At 47.6% G+C, this 22,166-nt stretch overlaps 1 protein-coding gene across 4 annotated transcripts in view; it reads right to left on the reverse strand.

Moving 5' to 3' along the window:
* Positions 1–1,806: 1,806 nt before the first annotated feature.
* PAK1 (p21 (RAC1) activated kinase 1) overlaps positions 1,807–22,166 on the reverse strand; it is a 120,228-nt gene continuing 99,868 nt past the window's right edge. For all 4 annotated transcript variants that reach the window (XM_068266731.1, XM_068266732.1, XM_068266733.1 and 1 more), the window contains 7 exons: positions 19,752–19,800; positions 18,266–18,378; positions 15,228–15,345; positions 14,085–14,184; positions 12,957–13,153; positions 11,427–11,564; positions 1,807–2,173 (listed from right to left, as the gene is read on the reverse strand). In XM_068266731.1, the coding sequence (XP_068122832.1) occupies positions 2,090–2,173; positions 11,427–11,564; positions 12,957–13,153; positions 14,085–14,184; positions 15,228–15,345; positions 18,266–18,378; positions 19,752–19,800 (799 nt within the window). In that variant the 3' untranslated portion in view covers positions 1,807–2,089. The remainder of the gene's footprint in view (positions 2,174–11,426; positions 11,565–12,956; positions 13,154–14,084; positions 14,185–15,227; positions 15,346–18,265; positions 18,379–19,751; positions 19,801–22,166) is intronic.

Here is a 22,166-nt window from a genome sequence, read left to right on the forward strand (position 1 = left end):
TCTGGGGGGGGCCGCGCGCCGCACCGGATAGCGGCGATCGGGCGTGCGGCGGCGGCGATCGGGGTGCTGGCGCAGCTAGCAAAGTGCTAGCTGCGTCCAGCAAAAAAAAAATTAAGTAAATCGGCCCAGCAGGGCCTGAGCAGCGGCTTACCCCGTGTCACACACGGGGTTACCGCTAAGGAGGTTAAAGAGTCTGTGGAAAAGAGGCCTAATAGTTTTAGCTTGCATGCAAATTGTAGGCAGCTTGGAAATGTTCCAATCAAAAGAGAGCAGGGAAGCTGGAACAGTTCACTACTAATTAAACCCTTTACAAATCATTATGCGATCATTCACATCTCCCCTAGGATTTAAAGGACATCCCAGATGAAAACTAATGAAATAAACAATTGTATCTATCCTTCTCCTAAAAATGACTTAAGATATTCCAGTTTTTTTATATTTAAATCTGCTATAAGTATTTACTGCTTTATTTTTTTTTGCTCAATGACACATTCTTTGAAATATGCCATAGCTAAAATCTATGAACTATTGATCGTTTTTATCTCTTTCCTGCTCTCAGAAGCCATTTTCTGCTAGAAAAAAGTTTTATAGTTGGAATTTCTTATCAGTGAGGGTCACACTGTAGTCACTTCCTATCTGAGTCAGGACTGAGTCAGCCACTTACATACCTGATATTTAACTTTTTCAGGCAGAGAAAGAAAAATATGAACACAGCCTAGTTATTTGTGTGCTAGGCACTGTACATACCCATGTCTATCTCATCATGTCACATGTCATATCAGGTATCCTTTAAAGGGAACCTGAAGTGGGAATGATATGGTTTTAGATAATACCAGTTGCCTGGCTGTCCTGCTGCTTCTGCTCCTCTTAATACTTGTAGCCATAGACCCTGGACACGCATGCAGATCAGATGTTTCTGACAAGATTAGCCACATGCTTGTTTCAGACATCACTTAGGGCCTTTTTCCACTAGCCTGCGATTTGCGATTTGCTTCTGATCGCAAATCGCAAGGTACATTAAACTAATGGAAACTGCAGCAGCATTTTCCATTAGTGCGATCCGATTGCGATGCGATTTTGGTCAAAGCGCAATCGTCGTCCTGCCGCGTTTTGTATGCGATTGAGCTGGACTATAATGAATATAGTAGCTCAATCGCAATCGCATGGTGGAAATTGAAACGCGATCGCGATCGGAATCGCGATCGCATTTCATAGTGGATTTGTACTTTTTACCACCCAAGGCAGGCACGCACGCGCACACACACACACACACACACTTCTGAGGAGACATGATTAGTGACATAATAGCAGAGATTAGATTGTAAGCTCTTTGGCGAGCAGCACATTTGGTGAGTGACAGGCTTCTCAGAGATCGCTGTAAGTGCCCGTTTGCTGCCCCTTCTTCCCCCAAGTGCCAGATCAGGCTGTTACCAGCGGCCTGCTGCTATGTGCAAACTCTGTGTAGCAGGACGACTGTTTGGCAGACTAACTGCTACTGCCACCCTGCTGCTCACAGCACGCCCCTAGCTTTCCTGGTGCCCTAGGCCGTGGCCTTGCCTGAAATCCGGCCATAAGTCTAGGCTTTAGAGGCACCGACCTCACCAGGGCCTCTTTAGATGCAGCAATCACCACTGCTGTGGGGGTGGAGCTAATAGTATTTAGCCTTATATGGCATGTCCACTATATAGCTTTGCAATCCTCTACGTTTGCTCTGCTAGATTTGACCAGCTTGTCGCTCCTTTTGCTGCAGCTTTGACACGACACTTTAGTGGATAGTGCTGCAGAACAGCAAGCTCTGGTGCAGAGTACAGGAGAACGAGGTGTTTTAATTTAATTGTATCATCAGCAATCATCAAGGCTCCAAATCATAAAAAATACAGTAAGAGACGTCCATGGACGTAACGTTTGTCACATATAAAAGTTCACAGTCCTGTGCGAGTCCAGGAGGGACCTCAACACTTGTGCTTTTCAGAGCAGCCGGCCCCGGCGGGCATCCAACGGCCCGCAGACCCGATAAGAGGCGGCTGAACACAGTCCCAGCGCAGAGCGGCCGGCCAGCAGGAAGTAGTAACCCACGAGGCTCCGCCCATCAGCCGTTCTTGGTGGCTTGCTTGGCCGCTACTATTAGTGGAGTCAGGCTAGACAGAGGTTTGGCGATCTTCAGGAACGGGTGCTGTAGAAACAAAAGACAGATGACAGATTAGCAACATTCCGGCCAGATGCATGGAAAATTCACTCACTTCAGGCTGTGACGGGCAAAAACAGCGCTGGAAATGTGGGCGCACCAGGCGCAATAATGTGAAGGGGGGGCTCAGTCAGTAGTTTGGGCGCTGTCAAAAGATGGGAGCCCAAATTATGATAAACAGCGTAATTCGGCTGTTAACAATACCCCCAAGTCAATGGCAGCTTGGAGGGGTAATAGTAATTAAAACAGACCTGAACATTACAGCTGATACAAATCCTGCAATAATATCTGCAGTGTCTACTTCCTGCTTTCATGGAAGCAGACATAGGGTTAACATCCTGTGTTTACAAATGAGCTGCTATGCCAAGGCAGCCAGCTGACGCAGCTGAGGGATCAAATTACAACTTGTGCTTGGTCATAGATGAGGGGGAATTAGACAGGCTAAACTCTCTAAATACATACAGGGTGCATTTCTCTGTTTTGCTGTGCTGTGCAAGAGTTCAGGTCCACTTTAACACCACCAGGACTTTTGCAGGAGCAGGGTGAGCTGTTTTTCAGCTTTACTCTGCGCCCAAATTTTCTGGCACCTTAATGACTTGAACACCTTCAGGCAACATTATGTCAAGCCTAAACTAGTGAAGTTCTTTATACTCAGCTGAAATATCATCACCACTGTTTCAACGAGACACACGATGCAGATGTGAAACTGCCTGGGCAAAGATGTCAAAGGGTATTGTCTGTCTGTTGTCTATATACAGTGTTCCCCAACCCTGGCCCATATGCAATTCACTTTTTCACCTGAGTTTTCTCCAAGGAAATAATTTTTCATCTTCAAATTAAAATACCTTTTTAGCATTTTGCACTGGAAAAAGTACCACAAAGTAGGTGAAAAAGTACTGTTCAAATTATTTTGAGTCTTTTCTTACTTGCTGGTCGTGTAAAATGAATTTTATTTACAAGTTGTGAAAATATCAACTAGGAGAAAACTCAGGTGAAATGGTGAATTGCATATGGGCCCCTGTGCTTAAGGCCCACTAAAGGCGCATACACACGCCATACTGCAGCTAACGACGTGTCTGATGGACCCGTCGTTAGCTGCAGTATGGCGTGTACGCGCCTTAACCTCTTGAGGACTGCAGGGCTAAACCCCCCTAGTGACCAGGCCATTTTTATTAAAATTGGCCACTGCAGCTTTAAGGCCAAGCTGCTGGGCCGCACAACACAGCACACAAGTGATCCCCCCCTTTTCTCCCCACCAACAGAGCTCTGTTGGTGAGGTCTGATTATTTTTTTGGGTACTTATCCGTTAGCCGGGCGCATCCGGCAGGTGGCGCTAATTACTATTCCCCCTCCAGGCCGCCATGGATAGTAGGGAAAGATGTAACTCTGGTGGAGTTTTGTCGCCACCTGCCAGATGCGCCCGGCTAACGGATAAGTACCTTTTTTTGTAATAAATATTATTGTTAGTGTTTAAAAAAAATAAAAACAAAACCTGTTTCTTCAAACCCCTTCCCTCCCTCCCTCACTCCCTCCCCACAGCCAGCCAATTACGGAGCCGATCGCTCTCTTGTCCCCCAGGGGGACAGCAGTGTCACACGGCTGTTCCCAGTGCAGCGCTGCACAGTGTAAATAGACGGCGATCACGGCGTCCAACAGTCTCCCGAGACTGAAGGCGGGGCGGAGCTCCGCCCCCCCCCCCCCCCTCAAGCAGGAGATGCGCACGCAGCCTGCGCGCAATCTCCTGCAAAACAGAACCCCAGGACTTTACGCCAATTGGCATTAGGCGGTCCTGGGGCTGCCACCGCGGCCACGCCCATCGGTGTGACGCGGTCGGCAAGAGGTTAACACTGCATGTTTTGTACAAATCCACAGAGGTAATTAATCAGCTTTGTTGAGGCACTAACTGCCTCACCTGTGCATGTTTGTGGTTTCCTGCACAACATGTACTGTTGATGGGCCTTGAGGGCCCGTTTCCACTGTTGCGACGCGATTTCGCCGGCATCCCGACGCTTGTAAAAACGCATGCGGATGCATTTCCGCATGCGTTTTTACCCGCGATTTCGCGTGCGATTTCGCATGGCAGGGTGCCATGCGAAATTAACCATGACTCTGCCAGGGCAAAATAACCTTGAAAAAGGTGCGAAATCGCACGCGAATCGCGGGTAAAAACGCATGTAAAAAACGCATGCATTTTTCCTATTAAATACATTAGCGGCGATTCGCATGGATTCCCGACGCAGGTGAATTCTGTAGGTCCCGTCGTGCAGATTTGGCCCGCCGCCAAATCGCTCCCGCACGCCGCACATATGGAAACAGCCCCGGCCACTTCAATGTACCAAGCGAATCCGCATGTCGGCGCCGCATGCGGATTCGCTATGGTGGAAACGAGCCCTGAGGACAGGGTTGGGGAACTCTGGTCTATAATGCTAGGTACACACCATACAATTTTCTGGCATCGATTTATTTTCAGCATATCCAATTCAATCGAAATTCAGATTCTTTTTTCATACAACTGAGCGAAAAATCAATCAAAAAGAACGATGACAAATGATCGGAAAATCGATTTGAAATTCAGATCGGACATGTTGGAAATAATCGATCTGGCAGGTAAATCTGCCAGAAAATTGTACGGTGTGTACCCAGATGCTACCTAAATTAAGCTATTTAAAAGTATTCTAAAACCAGCTTTGTGACTAAAGAGAGGAGAGGATAAAAAATGAACTGTAGTGAAAATAATGTAATGAATAAAATTGATTTTTTTTTACAGTATTCACTTATAATTTAGTGTTTGCTTGTTGTAAAATCTTCGATTTACATTCTGAAATGTATCACTGGTGGCGACATCTTTAGTTCTGCCAGGTGATCTGTACGGAATGTTCGTTACTGAGGCTACATACACATAAGTCTTTGGAAAAGGGAAGATCACAGACCAATTTTACCCCCCTTCCATGTAGTATGAGAGCCATACTCTACACAGGAGCTGAACTCCCCATCAGATAAAAAATCTTTGAAATTTTGTCTGTAAGATTGACATATTGTGCTGATGTTGCCATTGATTTGTTTACCTCCCGGATGGTGACACTTGAGCGCATGTCAATGAGGATTCCACTGTTTAGACTGCGGGTTACGGAGCTGGTCTCCAGTGGGTGGAGTTTTGAGTGGGAGACATTTGTTTTAGGGTATATCAGGAGCCGACATGCGTGAGGACGGCAGCCCCTGATGAGTCAGCGTGCTGACGAAACACGTAGGACGGAGCTATGCATCACTTGATCGGCCGACAGGATCCAGCGCGCAGGAAGGAATAAGATCTGAAGTGACATGCTTCTGAGCAGCGCTTGGGATGATTACCATTACTTGTACAATGCGCTTTGATACTCTACTCTTGTAAGTGTAAATTTTAATACTTTTTATTTTTAGTAACAAACAAACACAGAATATTTATATCGCGCATTTCTCCTGGCGGACTCAAAGCACCAGAGCTGCAGCCACTAGGACGCGCTCTATAGGCAGTAGCAGTGTTAGGAAGTCTTGCCCAAGGTCTCCTACTGAATAGGTGCTGGCTTACTGAACAGGCAGAGCCGAGATTCGAACCCAGGTCTTCTGTGTCAGAGGCAGAGCCCTTAACCATTACACTATCCAGCCACTAAATGGTTTTACACTATTGGAGCTTTTTTTTAGTCCATAGTGTCTGCTTAACTCTGGAGTTACTGGATGCCGCAAGTGGTTTCCTACACAGTGCCTGATCGCCCCCCGCATGTTTTGAATCCCTACCTCCGGACTAGTGGAGGCCAGTGAGGGTGAGTGTGAGTCAAACGGGGGGACCCACGTGTGGAGGTGATCGCGGAAGGTGTTGGTTTCACACTGGTGCGGTGACGGGAACAGCATTTAACTGTTGTTTACGCTATGTAATTCTTTCTCCTCTTGCATATGCGATGTGTGGGTCTGAGTAAGGAGATTGGTCCTGACCGTGGGTCTTATCCTATGTTTCATCCTGGGACTTGGACTGACATGGAATACTTATAACAGTGGATGAGTGACTTTTCTGCCTTTTTGATTGATCCATGAGCGCGGCCGTCTTTTGAGTGATTTGTTTATTACAAAATTGACAGTTTGTATTTGGATCCCGCACCACATCCTGCAAATTTATTTTTCCTTTAGCGCAAATATCCTTTTGTATATGAATGCATTTTGCAGGAACGGATCTTTTGCAGGAGGAACAGATCTTTTGCAGGAACAGATCTTTTGCAGATACTGATCTGTTGAATGTGTACAGCATCTTGCAAAGAGGTTTATCTGATGGGGAGTTCAGCTCCATAGAATAGACTGTGAAGGTATGGCTCTCATACTACATGGAAGGGGGTAAAATTGGTCTGTGATCTTGACTTTTCTAAAGACTTTTATCTCAAGTGTGTATGTAGCCTGAGAGTTCTATGGGGAGGGGGATATTGCTTGCTTGGCAGTTGGAAAAAGCTGTAATTTCCCACAATCCAACTAGGTTCACAGGACACCAAACTGTCAGGACCATGGCTTTGACATCACACTGTGGGAGGGGTTTCACCACAATATAAAAAAAAAAAAACATGAACCCTTCGCACACTCGCATGCAAATGTTCAAACAAATGCATTTACAGATTCACTTTTCCAGGCACCACTGTTATCCCTACAGCTATGTTAAAAGCCGGGGTCTTCGTTCACAAAGGAATGCATTCTTATGCTTAGTCACCTGCACTGCACAGAACAAACACTTCCATTCCAGCGCCAGAGATTTGGGCGCAGCCGGCGCCACCATAGGCCGTAATAGCGGCGCACAGTGAGTAACTTCAGCGCAGTCAGAAGACTGAGCTAAAGTTACTTATAAAACACTGTAATTCGGCCTTTAGGGGGAATAGTATTTAACGTTGCCGGGACTTGTGCAGGAGCAGGATGGGCCATACCGGCTGTATCCTGCGCCCAAGTCTCCCGGCAGCGATTCCTCTCGTATGCGCACAGAAGTACCCATGTAAACGTAGGTGTCCCTGTAACATGCATAGTGCAAACATTCATTGCATCAAACCTATCAATGGATTAGGAGCACACATCCTGACGTCCTCTCCTGGGACAGATAGTGCATCTTACCAATCGCACAAGGGAGCTAACGTTATGTGTCTATGTGCACCATGCGCACCATGCGCATACACCAGCATAAACCTATCAATGGATTAGGAGCACACATCCTGACGTCCTCTCCTGGGACAGACAGTGAATCTTACCAATCCCACAAGGGAGCTAACGTTCTGTGTCCATGCGCACCATGCACATACACCAGCATAAGCTGTGTGCATGCTGACAAACACTTAGGGCTGGTGCACACCGAGCGGCTTTTTGGGCGTTTTCAGATCCGCTTGCGGCTGCGGATCTGCTTGGTCAATGTATCTCAATGGGGTGGTGCACACCAGAGCGGCAGGCGTTTTGCAGAAACGAAAAATGCCTGGGTGAGGCATTTTTTGGATTGCGGATGCGTTTCTGCCTCAATGTTAAGTATAGGAAAAACGCAAACCGCTCTGAAAAACGGCACTTCAGAGCGGTTTTGCAGGCGTTTTTGTTACAGAAGCTGTTCAGTAACAGCTTTACTGTAACAATATATGAAATCTACTATACTGAAAACCGCAGCAGCAATCCGCAAAACGCTAGCAAAACGCCTCATAAAAATAAAAAAAAGCGTTTAAAAATCTGCTAGCGTTTTGCGGATCTGCTAGCGGGTTTTGGTGTGCACCAGCCCATACAGGGGAAGGAGGGAGTGCACTGGATTAAACCCTGGCCACAGGGCTCATTTTTTTTGTTTTTTTCCACCACAATATCAGCCATACAGACATCCCTGATGATCTGTTAGAGAAAGGTAAATATTTCTCATGGGAAAGGAGATATCGGTTACTGATTGGGATGAAGTAAAATCCTGGGTCTTTAGTTCCAATTTAAAAAATGTACTGTATGTGGGGCATTAAAGAGTAAATTAATCTATTTTAGGAGTTATTCAATCTTGCTGAAAGTAAGTCATTGCAATGCTTTGTCCACAGCTGTGTTTCCTGCTCACCCATTGGTCAGGTCACACAGATTGCTGTACAGTATATGGCGTGACACTGATACAGTATCTCAGTACAGCTAGGCAGGACTTGGCTGCTTTGTGGAGAGGAGGATTGTGGGAAGTCTGGCCCGGATGAAGCTTTAGCTGCAGCATGCTGAGATCGCAGCACCATTGACAGTGTAAAGAACAGTCTATTTATACAGAGTGAGCTCAGAGCTTCTGTTGGTACTGTGTCTGCTGCCAGCCTCATAGGGGAGAGCTACAGGAGAGGCCACCTGCTCCATGCAATATGGACAGCACAGGAATAGAACACCGGCTCAGTCCTGCACAGATCAGAGTACACAGTGCAAGTACAACAACCTACAGTTCTCTCTATCCTACCAGAACACAGCTATGCTGCTCTTTTAGGGCTCGTTTCCACTATCGCGAATCCGCATGCGTTCGCACATGTAATGCAAGTGGATGGGCCTGTTTCCACTGTAGCGTTGTTGAGGTGCGTTTTTTTCAGCGGTGAAAAAACGCACAAAAGAGCCGCAGAATTCGCCTGTGAGTGGAATGCATGCGAATCGCATGCAATGTATTTAATAGGGAAATCGCATGCGTTTTCCCCATGCGTTTTTTGCCGCGAATTCGCATAGGTACCAATGTAAATTCACACAGGCAGTGACATGGTTAAAATCGCATATACCCTCACCTATGCGAATTTGCAGCAAAAACGCATGGGGAATCGCATCCGCATGCGATTTCATCAGCGGTGGAATCCAGGCGATTCCGCACCGCAATAGTAGAAACGAGCCCTTAACCTTTTAGCAGCCACATAACGTAAAACTTTATTTGGCTGCAGGGTCAAATTTTTCCTGCTGCTGAGAAAGTGTGCCGCCCCAGCCTTGTAGGCTAGCAGGGTGTGCAGGGCGGGCAGCCAGGAGCTTTCACAGTTACCTATCCAGACAGATGGATCGGTTTCTTCTTCCTCCACCATGGCGGTGATGTAATTCCAACACAACGTAAGACGTACCTGCCGGCCACAGAGGATGCTCTATATCACACGGGGAGTCCAGTGCAGTGAGAGGCCCATCACTCCTCACAAACAAAGTCCAATCTGCAGTAACGATCCACACAGGACTCAACCCTTCAAGGAGTGATTTCCAGCAGAATATTTATTTAAGCATAGCGGTCATACAGCATACAGGTAAGCACAACGTTTCGGGCAGAAGCCCTTTCTCAAGTGCTCTAACTAATCTGGTTACACCATGTGAAATATAAAACCAACTTTAACACACCACACCCAAATCATTGGGGGGCGGGCACATGCTTAAAGGTACACTAACCCTTTTCGGGTCAGAGAGCAGCAAAAAATATTCATAAGAAGCATCTGCTGTTCTACGAGACACGATGTTGAAGTTTTGGCCGGTGATTGAGGCGGATGCCCAGCTGTCTCCTGTATGTAGGACCCCCCCAAGATTTGTATACAGAAAGGGTAAGTCCATCAGGGACCATTTGGTCCGTGCAGATATTGGGAGAACGAGTGGGCCTGTACAACGGTTTTTGGGGCCACCGAAAGTAGGCACCTTTCCCTGTTTGCATTGCCAAAATTGCAATGGCATTATTAGGGGGGCAGAAGTCAGCCATCCACGGCAGGGAACCCCAATCCAACTAAGAGACTATGCCACTTGTGACACTAAGGGGGTGGTTTACTGTATAAAATGCCCCTGTGGGTTGGCCTATGTAGGTCAGACTAAAAGAGATATAAGGTCTCGATTAAATGAGCATAGAAGCACCATTCAAAACCCCAATAAAAACAAAAGGGGGGAGGAGGAGAGAAATCGGGACCCCCCTTTAGCAAGACATTTCAGGGATTTAGGGCATAGTGTTAGTCAGCTGAGATGGTTGGTTTTGGAGGTAGTGCAGTTCCATGAAGGCCAGGATCGTAGAACTGCCTTGCTTAGACGTGAGGCGTGGTGGATGGAGAGGCTGGGCACTCAGTCACCTTATGGCTTAAACGAAGACTTCAGTCTCAGATGCTTCTTATGAATATTTTTTGCTGCTCTCTGACCCGAAAAGGGTTAGTGTACCTTTAAGCATGTGCCCGCCCCCCAATGATTTGGGTGTGGTGTGTTAAAGTTGGTTTTATATTTCACATGGTGTAACCAGATTAGTTAGAGCACTTGAGAAAGGGCTTCTGCCCGAAACGTTGTGCTTACCTGTATGCTGTATGACCGCTATGCTTAAATAAATATTCTGCTGGAAATCACTCCTTGAAGGGTTGAGTCCTGTGTGGATCGTTACTGCAGGTGATGTAATTCCGACATGTCTTCTGGGTTCCAATCACATATGACATGATTGGAATCCAGGAGACTGTGTCAGCGTTACTCTGCCCCTGGTGGTGGAAGAGGGTTGATGGAAGAGTCTTAGCGATCTTCCACCACTTGATGGCGCTGTAACGCTGACATGGTCTCCTGGATCCCGATCACATGCCATGTCGTGATCGAGATCCAGAAGACCTGCCGGAAGTTCAGAGCTGCGGGTGAAGTCATCGCCCGGAACAGGTAAATATAACTGATCCCTGCTGCCCACTCGTTTGCTGCACTAGGCAGCCAAATGAGATTTGCCAGCAAAGGTTTAGAGTGCACCAGCAGTCTTCAAACAAAATATTTACCTATTTATTTCTATACGTGGTTAGTCCACTCTATAGTTAGGCTCCATATCTATGGAGAACGGTGCTATTGCTGAATCATGCTGAGGGGCGTCAAAATATTGCTAGGATACCCATTGATTTGTAATTACATCCCCAAGTTTGGCTTTACGTACTGCAACAAAATGAATAGCAAACATGATAGGTTATTAGCAGGGCTGATTTGCTTGCAATGCAACAAAGGTCTGGGCCTTGGGCAGCTGTTACCCAAGGGGGTGGCTGAGCACGGAAGAGGTGTGGCTTCATATGAAGAAAGAGGCTATAAATGAAAAAGAAAGGCTCCAAATGGGCACAACACATTGAAGAAGCGGCTGTACATAAAAGAGGACTGCTGCACATGGATGTTACACATGGAAGAGTGGGCTGCACACGGAATGGGAGGGGGCTGTTCCATGTAGAAGGGAAGTCAAAAGAAAGTTGGCATAGGGCCGGGGCAAGAATAAATCTGGCCTTGGTTATGTGTCCGCGGTCACATGACTGCAGCATACCTGTAGCAGATCTTTGGCGGATCCCCTCTTCTCCACGTCCATCTCCAGGCAACGGTTCAGGAAGTCCCGGAATGCTACTGACAGCTTCTCTGGGTTCTGCAGCTCAGGGGTTCCATTGGTAGCGATCAGATACAGCGCCTGTTTGTAGGAGGGAAATGTTAGGTAAAAGGCTGGCCTCTGAAGGAATCACAGGCAAAATGACACAGGTGACATGGACGGAAAGTAAGGAAGGTAAGTAAACCCTATCCGAGATATGAAACAGACATGAAATTCAACAAGTTATTAGACACTAGGGCATTCCTGATTGGTGTTAATGACTATTAATGACTGTTCTGTGATTGGAATCAGTCCCAGCCTCTATAATAAAACCCTAATGTCCCTGCGTCCGTCCCTGTGTCAGTGCTTTTTTGCACTGCGCATGTGCAGGGACAGACGCAAAGACACTGCGGAGAGCCGGAGGAGGACGGGGCCAGAAGGGGTGGGCGTGTGCGTCGGACGCGCGCGTGATGGCCGCGCGGCGGGTGCGCGCATGCGAGCAGTGGTATTAGTGACAGACCTAGCCCGTACACTAGAAGATCTATTGTAGAACGGATATGCAGTGGATAACATCATCTGAACTTATTGTGCAGTAGCACCACACATTTCCCTGGTGGACATTACAATTGGGTGCCGAATTGATCAATCCTGTTAGCGGATGGCAGTGGTATAAAAGATCACTGTAGCAGCCATAGCGGCTCCTATGGGCCCAGTGGCAATGGCCATCAGCGACTATAGGGTCCAAAGCGGGCCACCTTAGGTGCAGAATAATGCAAGCGGAGCAATGGAGAGATGTTATCTATGCGGGGGCCCCTCTGGCTACCTATACTGAAGGACTACCTAATACTGGGGGTCTTTCTGGCTAGCTATACTAGGGGGCTATTACTGGAGGTCTCTCGAATTACCCATACTGGGGGCTACCTAATACTAGGGGTACCTTTGGTTACCTTTTAGTGGGGAGCACTTCTGGCTCCCTGTACTGAGGGGCTACCTTATACTGGGGGTACTTTAGCGGGAAGCACTTCTGTCTACGTGTACTGGGGGTAGCTCTGGCTACCGATACTGAAGGTAATTATGGGGGATCTTTGGCTACCTAAAACTGGTGTGTTTGGGTGGAGTACAAAGGTTCCTTATAATTGTTGTGGGGAGGGGGGGGGGGGGGGGGGCGCGCAACCAAAACTTTGCTATGGGGATTCTTAGTTGCTTGCTACGCCCCTGGTGGATGGATTGTGGATTGTACTCAGTTTTCAATTCGAACTCCAGGCCTGGAGGGCCGGATCCATGCCAGTGTTTAGGATGGACTGAGAAAGAAAGGAATGTGCTCTACCTGATGGACCGCACCTATCCTGATTCAGACCCATCAATTCATTTGAGCTGTATCAAAAATGTGTGGGGATCTCGGCCCTCGTAGGACCGGTTTGACATACCTGTTTTAGGGGGTATCTGTTGCAGCCTGACAAGTGTGAACAGTGTGGCAGTAGAAGTAATACGTACCCTGAGGGGGTTCTCATTCAGGTAAGGAGGCTCTCCCTCTATCATCTCTATGGCCATGATGCCCAGAGACCAGATGTCCACCTTCGGGCCGTATGCCTTGCGTGTGACCACCTCGGGGGCCATCCAGTACGGCGTGCCCACCATGGTACTGCGCTTACTCTGCTCCGGAGTTATCTGGGCGCAGAAACCAAAGTCCGCTGAAAAGATGAATAAAAAAATTATGCCTTAAAAAGTAACTGTACTGAAAATATTGTATTGAATCAAATCACTTTTTTTTTTTTTTTTTACACAATATTCACTTATACATTATCTTGGGAATGTTTGTCTCCACACCCCTCCCCCCACCCACCTTCATCCCTCGCAGCGCCCGGGACAAGGTCCTCCAGCATCCAAGGCTAAGACACCAAAGTGCGCCCCTCCATCCCTTCCACACTGATTGCTATTAGAGTATTCTTACTTCTCTCTGCCTCAAACACAATAGAGGATTGATAGCTGAGTGAGTTGTGTGCCCCCCTGGCCTGGCCCTGATCCCTTGTGCTATGTCCCACTCCCTGCCCCCCACTCCCTGACTCTCATGGTTTGGTCCACCCCTCCCCCGCTTATCCGTCCCCCTCCTTGGCATGCTCCACCCCACATGGTTATCCATTTTTCTCCCTCTTCCGATGTGCTCCACTCTCCCCGACCCCCAGTTTATTCATCCGGCTTCCCCGTCACTCCCAGCATGCTCATCTATCCTAACTTCTCCCTCTCGTTCCCTTCCCCTTACTGTCCCCATTCCTTTTCCATCACTTCCAGACGTAGTCCCTGTGTACTCTGCTTTCACCTTCTTCGTAACTGCCCCCTACCCCATGTGCTCCATAAGAGGCTCACATGCTTTTATACATATTATTAGTCATAGGACAGATTGATATCTGCCAGTGACTGGGGAGGGAGTCAAGGCAGACTTTTGCCCATGGCGCCATGTAACATGGGACCAGCTCTGCATATAATAAATCATTAGCAAAAGTGTAATCCTAAATCCCTGCGCTGGCTGCCTTATGTATATTGGAGGCATGCAGAGATCCATGTACATGCACTGGCACAGGATACGCAGGGCTCCCGCTGGGGTGACACGTTGCAAATACGCACTCAGTTTGACGGATCCATCCATGCCCAGCAGAATGTTGTCACTCTTTATGTCCCGGTGGATGACTTGGTTGGAGTGCAGGAATTCAAGAGCCTGTAAGCACTAGAGAGATAGGAGAGAAGGGTGAGACAGGGACCGGCGCAGACACATCCATCTCTATCATCATCCACAAACCTGATTTATTACAGCACAATTGTCTGTTAACCTCAGAACAGCCCAGCCTGATCTAATCTGCAGCAGTGAGACCGGACCGAGTCACATCAGGATACAGGAAGATCAGTTCATACTGATGTAAAATAACAGTGATACTACCAACTACGGCTGGCATTTCGCATGGGGAAGGGGGGGGGGGGGAGACATATGATTCATGCACAGGCTACAGCCGAATTGCCTTTTATTTACTAATTTGAGCTCCTGCAATCGCTAGTGCCTGAATTAGTCACTGAGCACTGCTATAGCTGTAACTCTCATTTCGACCTATGGCGGCGCCCAAACGATCTCACTAAAATGAGCTGATCTGATGAGGAGCAGGCTTCCTTCCTAGTGGCTATAGCTGGGAAGAAGACCTGCGAGGAGCGGTCACAGCGAATCAAATATACAACAATAAAATAAATCTATCAAAAAGATCTATAGACAGAAAGAACAGATCTTATTTCAATAGCAAACCACTGAACTGACTGATTGGAAATTAAAAAAGAATGGATCGGTTTGGTTTATGTATTGTATCAGTAAGGAGATGTGACCGCTGACGTCTCTGAGGGGTAAGGAACTCTGAAGGTGGTCGTGTACTTGTTGACATTCCCAGCACCTTCTGCCAGTGATCCCATCAATAAACTACTGATTGATGGGCAGTTTGCTGAAATCGTCCTGCAGTGTGTGTGGGGGGGGGGGGGGGGGGTGTGTGAACTGTGTACGCAAGGGTTAACTCACCTAAGCCACGCCTCCTTTCCGATGCATTCCAGGTCATGTTCCATCTCTTTCGCCATCTAAATCGGAAGCTCTGAGGGCAGAAGTGTGAGAAGATGGAATGCAGCTTGGAACGGATGGGAAGGGAGGCGGCGGCTCAGCTTGGTCAACCCTTATGTACACAGCCCAAAATCATTCTCCCTCATCCCTAGCTGTGATAGATATTCCAGCAAGGTTACCTCTCTGCACACAGCAGCGATCTGGCCTTCATCCATCACTGTTTCCGTGACGACGTCAGTGAGCGATCCGCCAGCCAAGTACTCCATCACCACCCACAGCTCATCCCCAACCAGGTAACTGCAAGGATCAGATCACAGGAATCAAATAGAGAAAGCAGTGCAGTATAGAGTAAAGTCATGGCAATAAAGATATTTAAAGTAAAACTGAAGCCAACCTGAAAAGAGTCAGATACCTATCTGCTATATCCTCCTTCATATCCTCTCGCTTCCTAAAACTTTATATGAGTAAAACGGAACTAATAATTTTTCCACAGTCTCTGGCCACCTCTCTGCCTGAAGTAACTATAAATGTTAATAACACTCCCATAACTTCAGTTCCCAAAGCACGGTGCTTGGGGGTAATATTCGACTCTTCTCTCTCTTTTATTCCTCATGTTCACTCCATAACCAGCTCCTGCCATCTCCAACTCAAAAACATATCTCGCATCCGTCCCTTTCTCACTCAAGACACAACCAAAATGTTAATACATGCTCTTATAATTTCTCGTCTGGACTACTGCAACATACTACTTTGTGGACTACCTTCTAACAGACTGGCCTCGCTCCAGTCGGTACTGAACTCAGCTGCTCGTCTCATTCATCTTTCTTCTCGATCTTCCTCAGCTGACCCTCTCTGTCAAGCTCTTCACTGGCTGCCAATTAACCAGAGGATCCAGTTCAAACTCCTAACCCTAATCTACAAAGCTCTCCACAATCTCTCTCCCCGGTACATATCCTCACTAATTTCCAGATACAAACCCAATCGCAATCTCAGACCTGCACACGATCTTCTGCTGTCCTCCTCTAGAATCACCTCCTCACATTCCCGCTTACAAGATTTTGCACGCGCTTCACCCCTTCTCTGGAATCCCCTCCCACAACACATCCGTCACTCGCCAACCTTTGTTACTTTTAAACGCTCTCTACAAACACATTTGTTCCGACAAGCATATGCGCTACCCTAGGCCACTTCCCTTTGTCCTAAGACCAAATTGCACCCCTACTAGGTATTCTAAAACACACAGCCTCTATATATTTTATCGTATACTACCCTTGTTTCCCCCCATTCCCTTTAGATTGTAAGCCCACAAGGGCAGGGCTCTCTCCCCCTTTTGTGTCTTGGAAATCATTATACATTTTATTCATCATGTTACTTTTATCACTGTCATTACAAATTCTATATTTTGTATTCTGTATTTTGTATCATTCTTTGTATTTTGTCACTAATTATGTATCTTGTATATTGGTGTGCACCATTGTCTGTATTATTATGTACCCCATGTTTGTTTCTTACTTTGTACAACGCCACGGAATATGTTGGCGCTTTATAAATCAATAATAATAATAATAATAATACCTATGGAGAGGGAAGTCTCTGGATGACTTAGAGCCTTCCTGGTCCTCCCGCAGTGTCCTCGTTCCACTGTTGTTCCTCCTTGAAAGTTATTTAACCAACTATATGCCTTCAGGAGTCCTTGTGAAGGATTCAGAAGTACTGGCACCCCCAAGTGCTTCCATACCGCGCATGCCTGAGTGCTCGCTTGCGCATGTGCAGTACAAAGCCGCCCAGAAGCACTTGGTGATGCGAGTATCTCCAAAACCTTCCAAAGGTCTTACTTTCCAGGTGGGACAAGGGCATGGAGAGAGGGCCAGGAGGCTCTATGGGATCCCTCTCCATAGGGGAGTATCTGACTTTTTTTCCAGGGTGGCTTCAGATTTTCTTTAACCCACTACCCTTTATAACATTATGTAGCTGTTACTTGTAAGAAGCATGGGGAGCGTACTTATTGCAGTCACTGTTCCCTGCTGATTGACCTCTGCCTGCCTCTCTTGTGGCTTGATGGCCAACATATTCAGAGGGAGGTCAGCAATAGCAGCCTCCTTATTCTCATGACAAGTAAACTTAAAGGGAACCTGAGACGAGAAGTGTATCAGGTACCATATTTACCTGGGGCCCTTCCTTAAGTCCCTTCTAAATTCAGCGGCCCGCCTCATTCACCTTTCCACACGCTCTTCCAACGCAGCCCCACTGTGCCGTTCTCTCCACTGGTTACCCATTACCCAGAGTTCAAACTCCTGACTCTAACATACAAAGCCCTCCATGAGTTGTGCCCTCCATACATCTCATCACTAATCTCAAGATATTGTCCCTCCAGCAACCTCCACTCCTCCCAAGAAATTCTCCTGGCCTCTAAGCTGATCACTTCCTCTCATGCTCGCATCCAGGACTTTACACGAGCATCATCCTTTATCTGGAACTCTCTTCCACAGCCTGTACATCATGCTCCAAACCTGGACATCTTCAAACGCACTCTTAAAACACACCTTTTCAGACAAGCTTATAACATTCTATAGCCCTTATTTACTTATCTGTCACAATGTAATCAGAGGCAAAGGGTCACTGCCTCATCCATCCTCCACCCCCTTAGCTAGTGTGTCCCCCACAACCCATTAGATTGTAAGCTCGCAAGGGCAGGGTCCTCCTCCTAATGTTTACTGTTTTTGTAACTATATTTGTGCTGCTTGGAACTCTGCTGTATATTTGTTAGTTGTATCTATGTTCCCCTTGTCGTCTTATTGTGCTTTGTAAAGCGCTGCGGAATATGTTGGCGCTATATAAATAAAAAATAATAATAAAAGGCCGCTCGTCCCACTCCATCTCCCTACATGGCTCCAGTTCCGACAATTCAGCCCGAAAGCCAGTCCTAGTTGCGCATGCATGGCACGGCATTCTATGACTGCGCAGTAGTACTGCATAACTAACAGTAGTCACTGAAATATTAGCTTTAATAGTATAATCCAGTTTTAATTTGAGTTTGAGTAGTTAATGGTGAAAGACGATCGATGTACAATCCAAGCTGTTAAAGCGGACGCAAACTCTTGCACAGCACACAATGAAAAGTTTTCATTCCACATATAGTTGCTGAAGAAATCCACTGCTCTGTGCCCTGTGTTCGTTTAGCCAGATCAAAGTGTATACACACGCCATCCCCCCTCACCTGTCCAGGTAGTTGACAATGTTTGGGTTCTTGTTTTCCCTCATTACCAGGATTTCATTGATAATTAACTCCTTCTTTGGCTGCTGCTGTAGATTCATCTGTTTAATGGCCACCTGAGTGCAAAACACAAATATAAATTGTAGGTTCCCTCAGCACCAATCACAGGAGTCTGCTTACAGCTGACAACTGACTGTTCCCTTCAGTATAAATCACAATAGAGGATGGAGTGTTTACTCCTCTCCTGTTTGCATTGCTGCACCCCTCCCCTCTCACAGCCTGATCAGTGACCTGGCGTCCCTACACTGCTGAGATGACTGCTATATGTTGCACTCTTTTTTTTCTGAATTGACAACAATAGCACATGTATATTTTATATTCTGTACAAGAGTACTGTCTGCTGAAGAATTTTAGCTTAAGCCTTGACATAAACTTTAAAGAGCAAATTCAGCTTAGTCCATAAAGTTATAATTACCTGCCAGGTCTTTTTCTTCCAAATCCCTCCCACCTATGTCTGCTGTCTTCTGACAGCCCCACCCCCTTGCAGAGAAGGGGCCCGGTGCTATCTCTACTCTACAGAATAAACTGCGCTGGAAATTTGGACGCAACCAGCGCACTCAGTCAGTAATTTGGGTGCTGTCAAAAGACGGAACCCAAATTACGATAAAAAATAGCGTAATTCGACTACCAGCAACAGCCGAATTATGTCTTAACCCAGTGTCAATGGCAGCCTGGAGGGGGAATAAAAATGAACGCTGCTGGGACTTGTGTAGGAGCAGGGTAAGACGTTTATCGGCTTTACCCTGCGCCCAAATTTCCCAGTGCCTTAATTAGATGTATGCCTTACAGCTGCTCAGCCCCCCACTTCCTGTGACCTCGTCATACATATGCACTGCAGGGAATCCAGGACATGTTATCTGGCAGGGACGTAACTGTGCATCACAGGGACCCCCTTCCTACATTCATGCCCCCTGGTGCCAAGCAGGAAGGAGGGGCCAGGACTTCTTCCCTCATCCCCCCTCCTGTGCTCCCTGACTGTGTCAGCAGACCCACAGATCAGTGCTGCGGCAGTGGCAGTCCGGGTTCACTTCTTCCACCACCAGGTCTTTCCAGTGCTCAGGCTCCACCCACTAGATGTCCTCTGACCTCTGTCTTCGTGGTCTGAGTTTCACACGAAGACACCCGGCATGCGGTAGACCAAGACGAAGGTCCGACGGCGGAGGTAAGACCCTGCTGCCACGATGATCTGTGGATCTGACACTGTCAGGGGGGCATAGGAGGGGGGCTCTGATGGAAGTCTGCGATTGTGGGGGCTGCTACCCCATAGTTAGTAATCTGGCCTCCATTGTTATTCCTACTCTGAAAGTCACATGATCATGGCTGATGGACCCACCCACCAGCTGCATCCAGAGACGAGGAACCAAAGTAGTAGTGTAGTAAACAGCATATCTATCTATTTATCGATCTATCTATGGCTTAGCTGGTTTACCTCTTGACCGGTGGCCACTTCCACCGCGATGTACACTGTTCCGGAAGCCCTGTGTGAAGAAGACACATTCCAGTTTACTCTTTTCATACATTTGTTTGTCTACACATTCCACAACACTCTATAATGTAAAAACCCCCATTCACATCAGTCCCCAATCAGAAGTATGCCAACAACACAGCATGAGTCACCCAGTCTCGGCCTTCGAGGCTGTCCTGGGCAGTGATCTCATGTCTAATCATGTCTGCTTGTTTGGCCTAGTGCAGCCAGACGAGCCAGTATGTAGCAGTTATAGTTACCTGTTTTGGACAGCTTCTTCTCTTCCTCCACCGGCAGCTCTGAACATCCGGCAGATCTTCAAGGTCCCGATCACGTCATATCATGTGATCGGGATCCAGGAGACCATGTCAGCGTTACAGCGCCACCCAGTGGTGGAAGAGGAGTGATGGAAGAGACTCTTATCATTGGGTGGCACTGTAATGCGGACATGGTCTCCTGGAACCCGATCACATGACATATCATGATTGGAACCGAGAAGACATATCAGGAGTACATTGCCCTTGTGATGGAGGAAGAAGAAGCCGATCCAGGCTTCCAGACAGGTATGTATGAGAGCTCCCAGCTGCCCATTCTGCATAGCCTGCCAAGCTGGGGAAGATGCAGTTCCAAAGCAGCAGGAAAAATTCGGCCCTGTAGCCAAATAAAGGTTTACTTATAGTGTTGGGCATTGGGTGGAGGGTTAGGTTGAGGCACTAGTGGGTGCATTTAAGTGAGAATGAGTGCCAGGTAAGTACATAGACACATATTGGTAAACTACCGGTACTAACTACTAGTGGCACCCCTTCCCGGCTCCCAACTCATGCTTATCAAGGTAAACAAACAGACCAACATGCAGGGTCGCCTCTACCCATTTTGTCACTCCAGGCGAGAAAATCTGTGGCACCCACCCCCATGGCGCCCTTCCATGAAAATAATCGTAATGTAGCAGCGTTTCACAAGGAAATAATCATAATGCGAAAGAGTTTCAACAGAAAATTTGCATTGCGGGCAGCGTTTCACCAGAAAATACACGTAATGTAAGGCTGCAGAAGTGAGCTTAAAGGCTTCGGCCCAGTGAACTGACAAGCCTGTTCACCACCTGGGGACACAACATCTGGCAGGGGGGGGGGGGTGACTGCGGTCACCCCCGCACAGCAATTGTGACCGCCTGGTCGGCCTGGCACCTTCTACAGTGGGTCAGAAGGAGGCACAAATGGGAACAGAAGGAGGCACAGGGGGACAGAGGAAGGCGCAGGGAGAGAGGTGGCACATGGGGACTGAAGAGGCACATGGAGACAGAAGGAGGCACAAAGGGCTACAGAAGGAGGCAGAGTGGGAATGAAGGAGGAACAGGAGGGCAGAAGTAGCACACAGGGACAAATAAAGGCAAAGGGGACAAAAGGAGGCACAGGGGACAGAAGGAGGCAAGATGGCACAGAAGGAGGCAGAGATGGTACAAAGGAGGAAAGAAGGATGCACAAGGCACAGAGGTGTCAGCTGCCTGCAACTTACGCTAAGTAGATGCAGCAGAAGCAAGTAATAGAACACACACAGGGGTGTGGCTTAATATTGGGTGGGGCTTAATTGGGGGCGGGGCTTAATCCAGCAGCATGGCGCCCCCCAGGACCAATGGCACTCCAGGCAATTGCCTGTACTGTCTATGCCTAGAGGCGCCCCTGCCAACATGAGTGGCACTCTGTGACCAAATTCTACATGCTGATAGGTGGTATTGCAGGATGTTAGCAGCCCAAGCAGAGAACTGTCTGATGGACACACAATGGGAACATTCATACAGGCAGGCCAGGCATTCCGCGGCTGTGAGGGAATGTAGCCCATCCACTGGTCCGTAACCAGCTCACAGGAGACAACCCTGGATTTTTATACAATCTTTATGCCAGCAAAGCTACTGACAGACCGGCCTGCACAAAACAGTCCCTCAGTTTCTTCCGCAGAGAGTGGTGACATCAGGGACACACCGGCTGCTGGGAGGGGACAATCGCTGGCTTCCATTTCTAAATAAAAACAAACTCTCTGGGAGAATGCTGATGGGACAGCTATAGCCTGGGAACCGACACCTCGTTATAAGTCACGTTAATTAAGTGTGACTTTTCAGGAGGATTAACACCCAGCGCTCTGCCAAGCAAGTGTGCCGTTATTCTTCTGCCTCAGCTGCACAGGCTTCTGACATTGCAAGTCACACTCTCTAGACATTAACAAGTTTTATTGTTACGGTTACTAAAATTTTATGAACATAATCATCTTTAACCTCTTCAGTACCAGCAGTCTCTGGCCTCTTATGGACCAGAGACTGCCAGTACCAAAGAACGGTGCTTACTGACAAATCGCCACACGGACCCGCCGCTTTTGCCGGTCACCCAT

Source organism: Hyperolius riggenbachi, chromosome 2 (assembly GCF_040937935.1).
Source record: "Hyperolius riggenbachi isolate aHypRig1 chromosome 2, aHypRig1.pri, whole genome shotgun sequence".
Lineage (NCBI taxonomy): Eukaryota > Metazoa > Chordata > Amphibia > Anura > Hyperoliidae > Hyperolius > Hyperolius riggenbachi.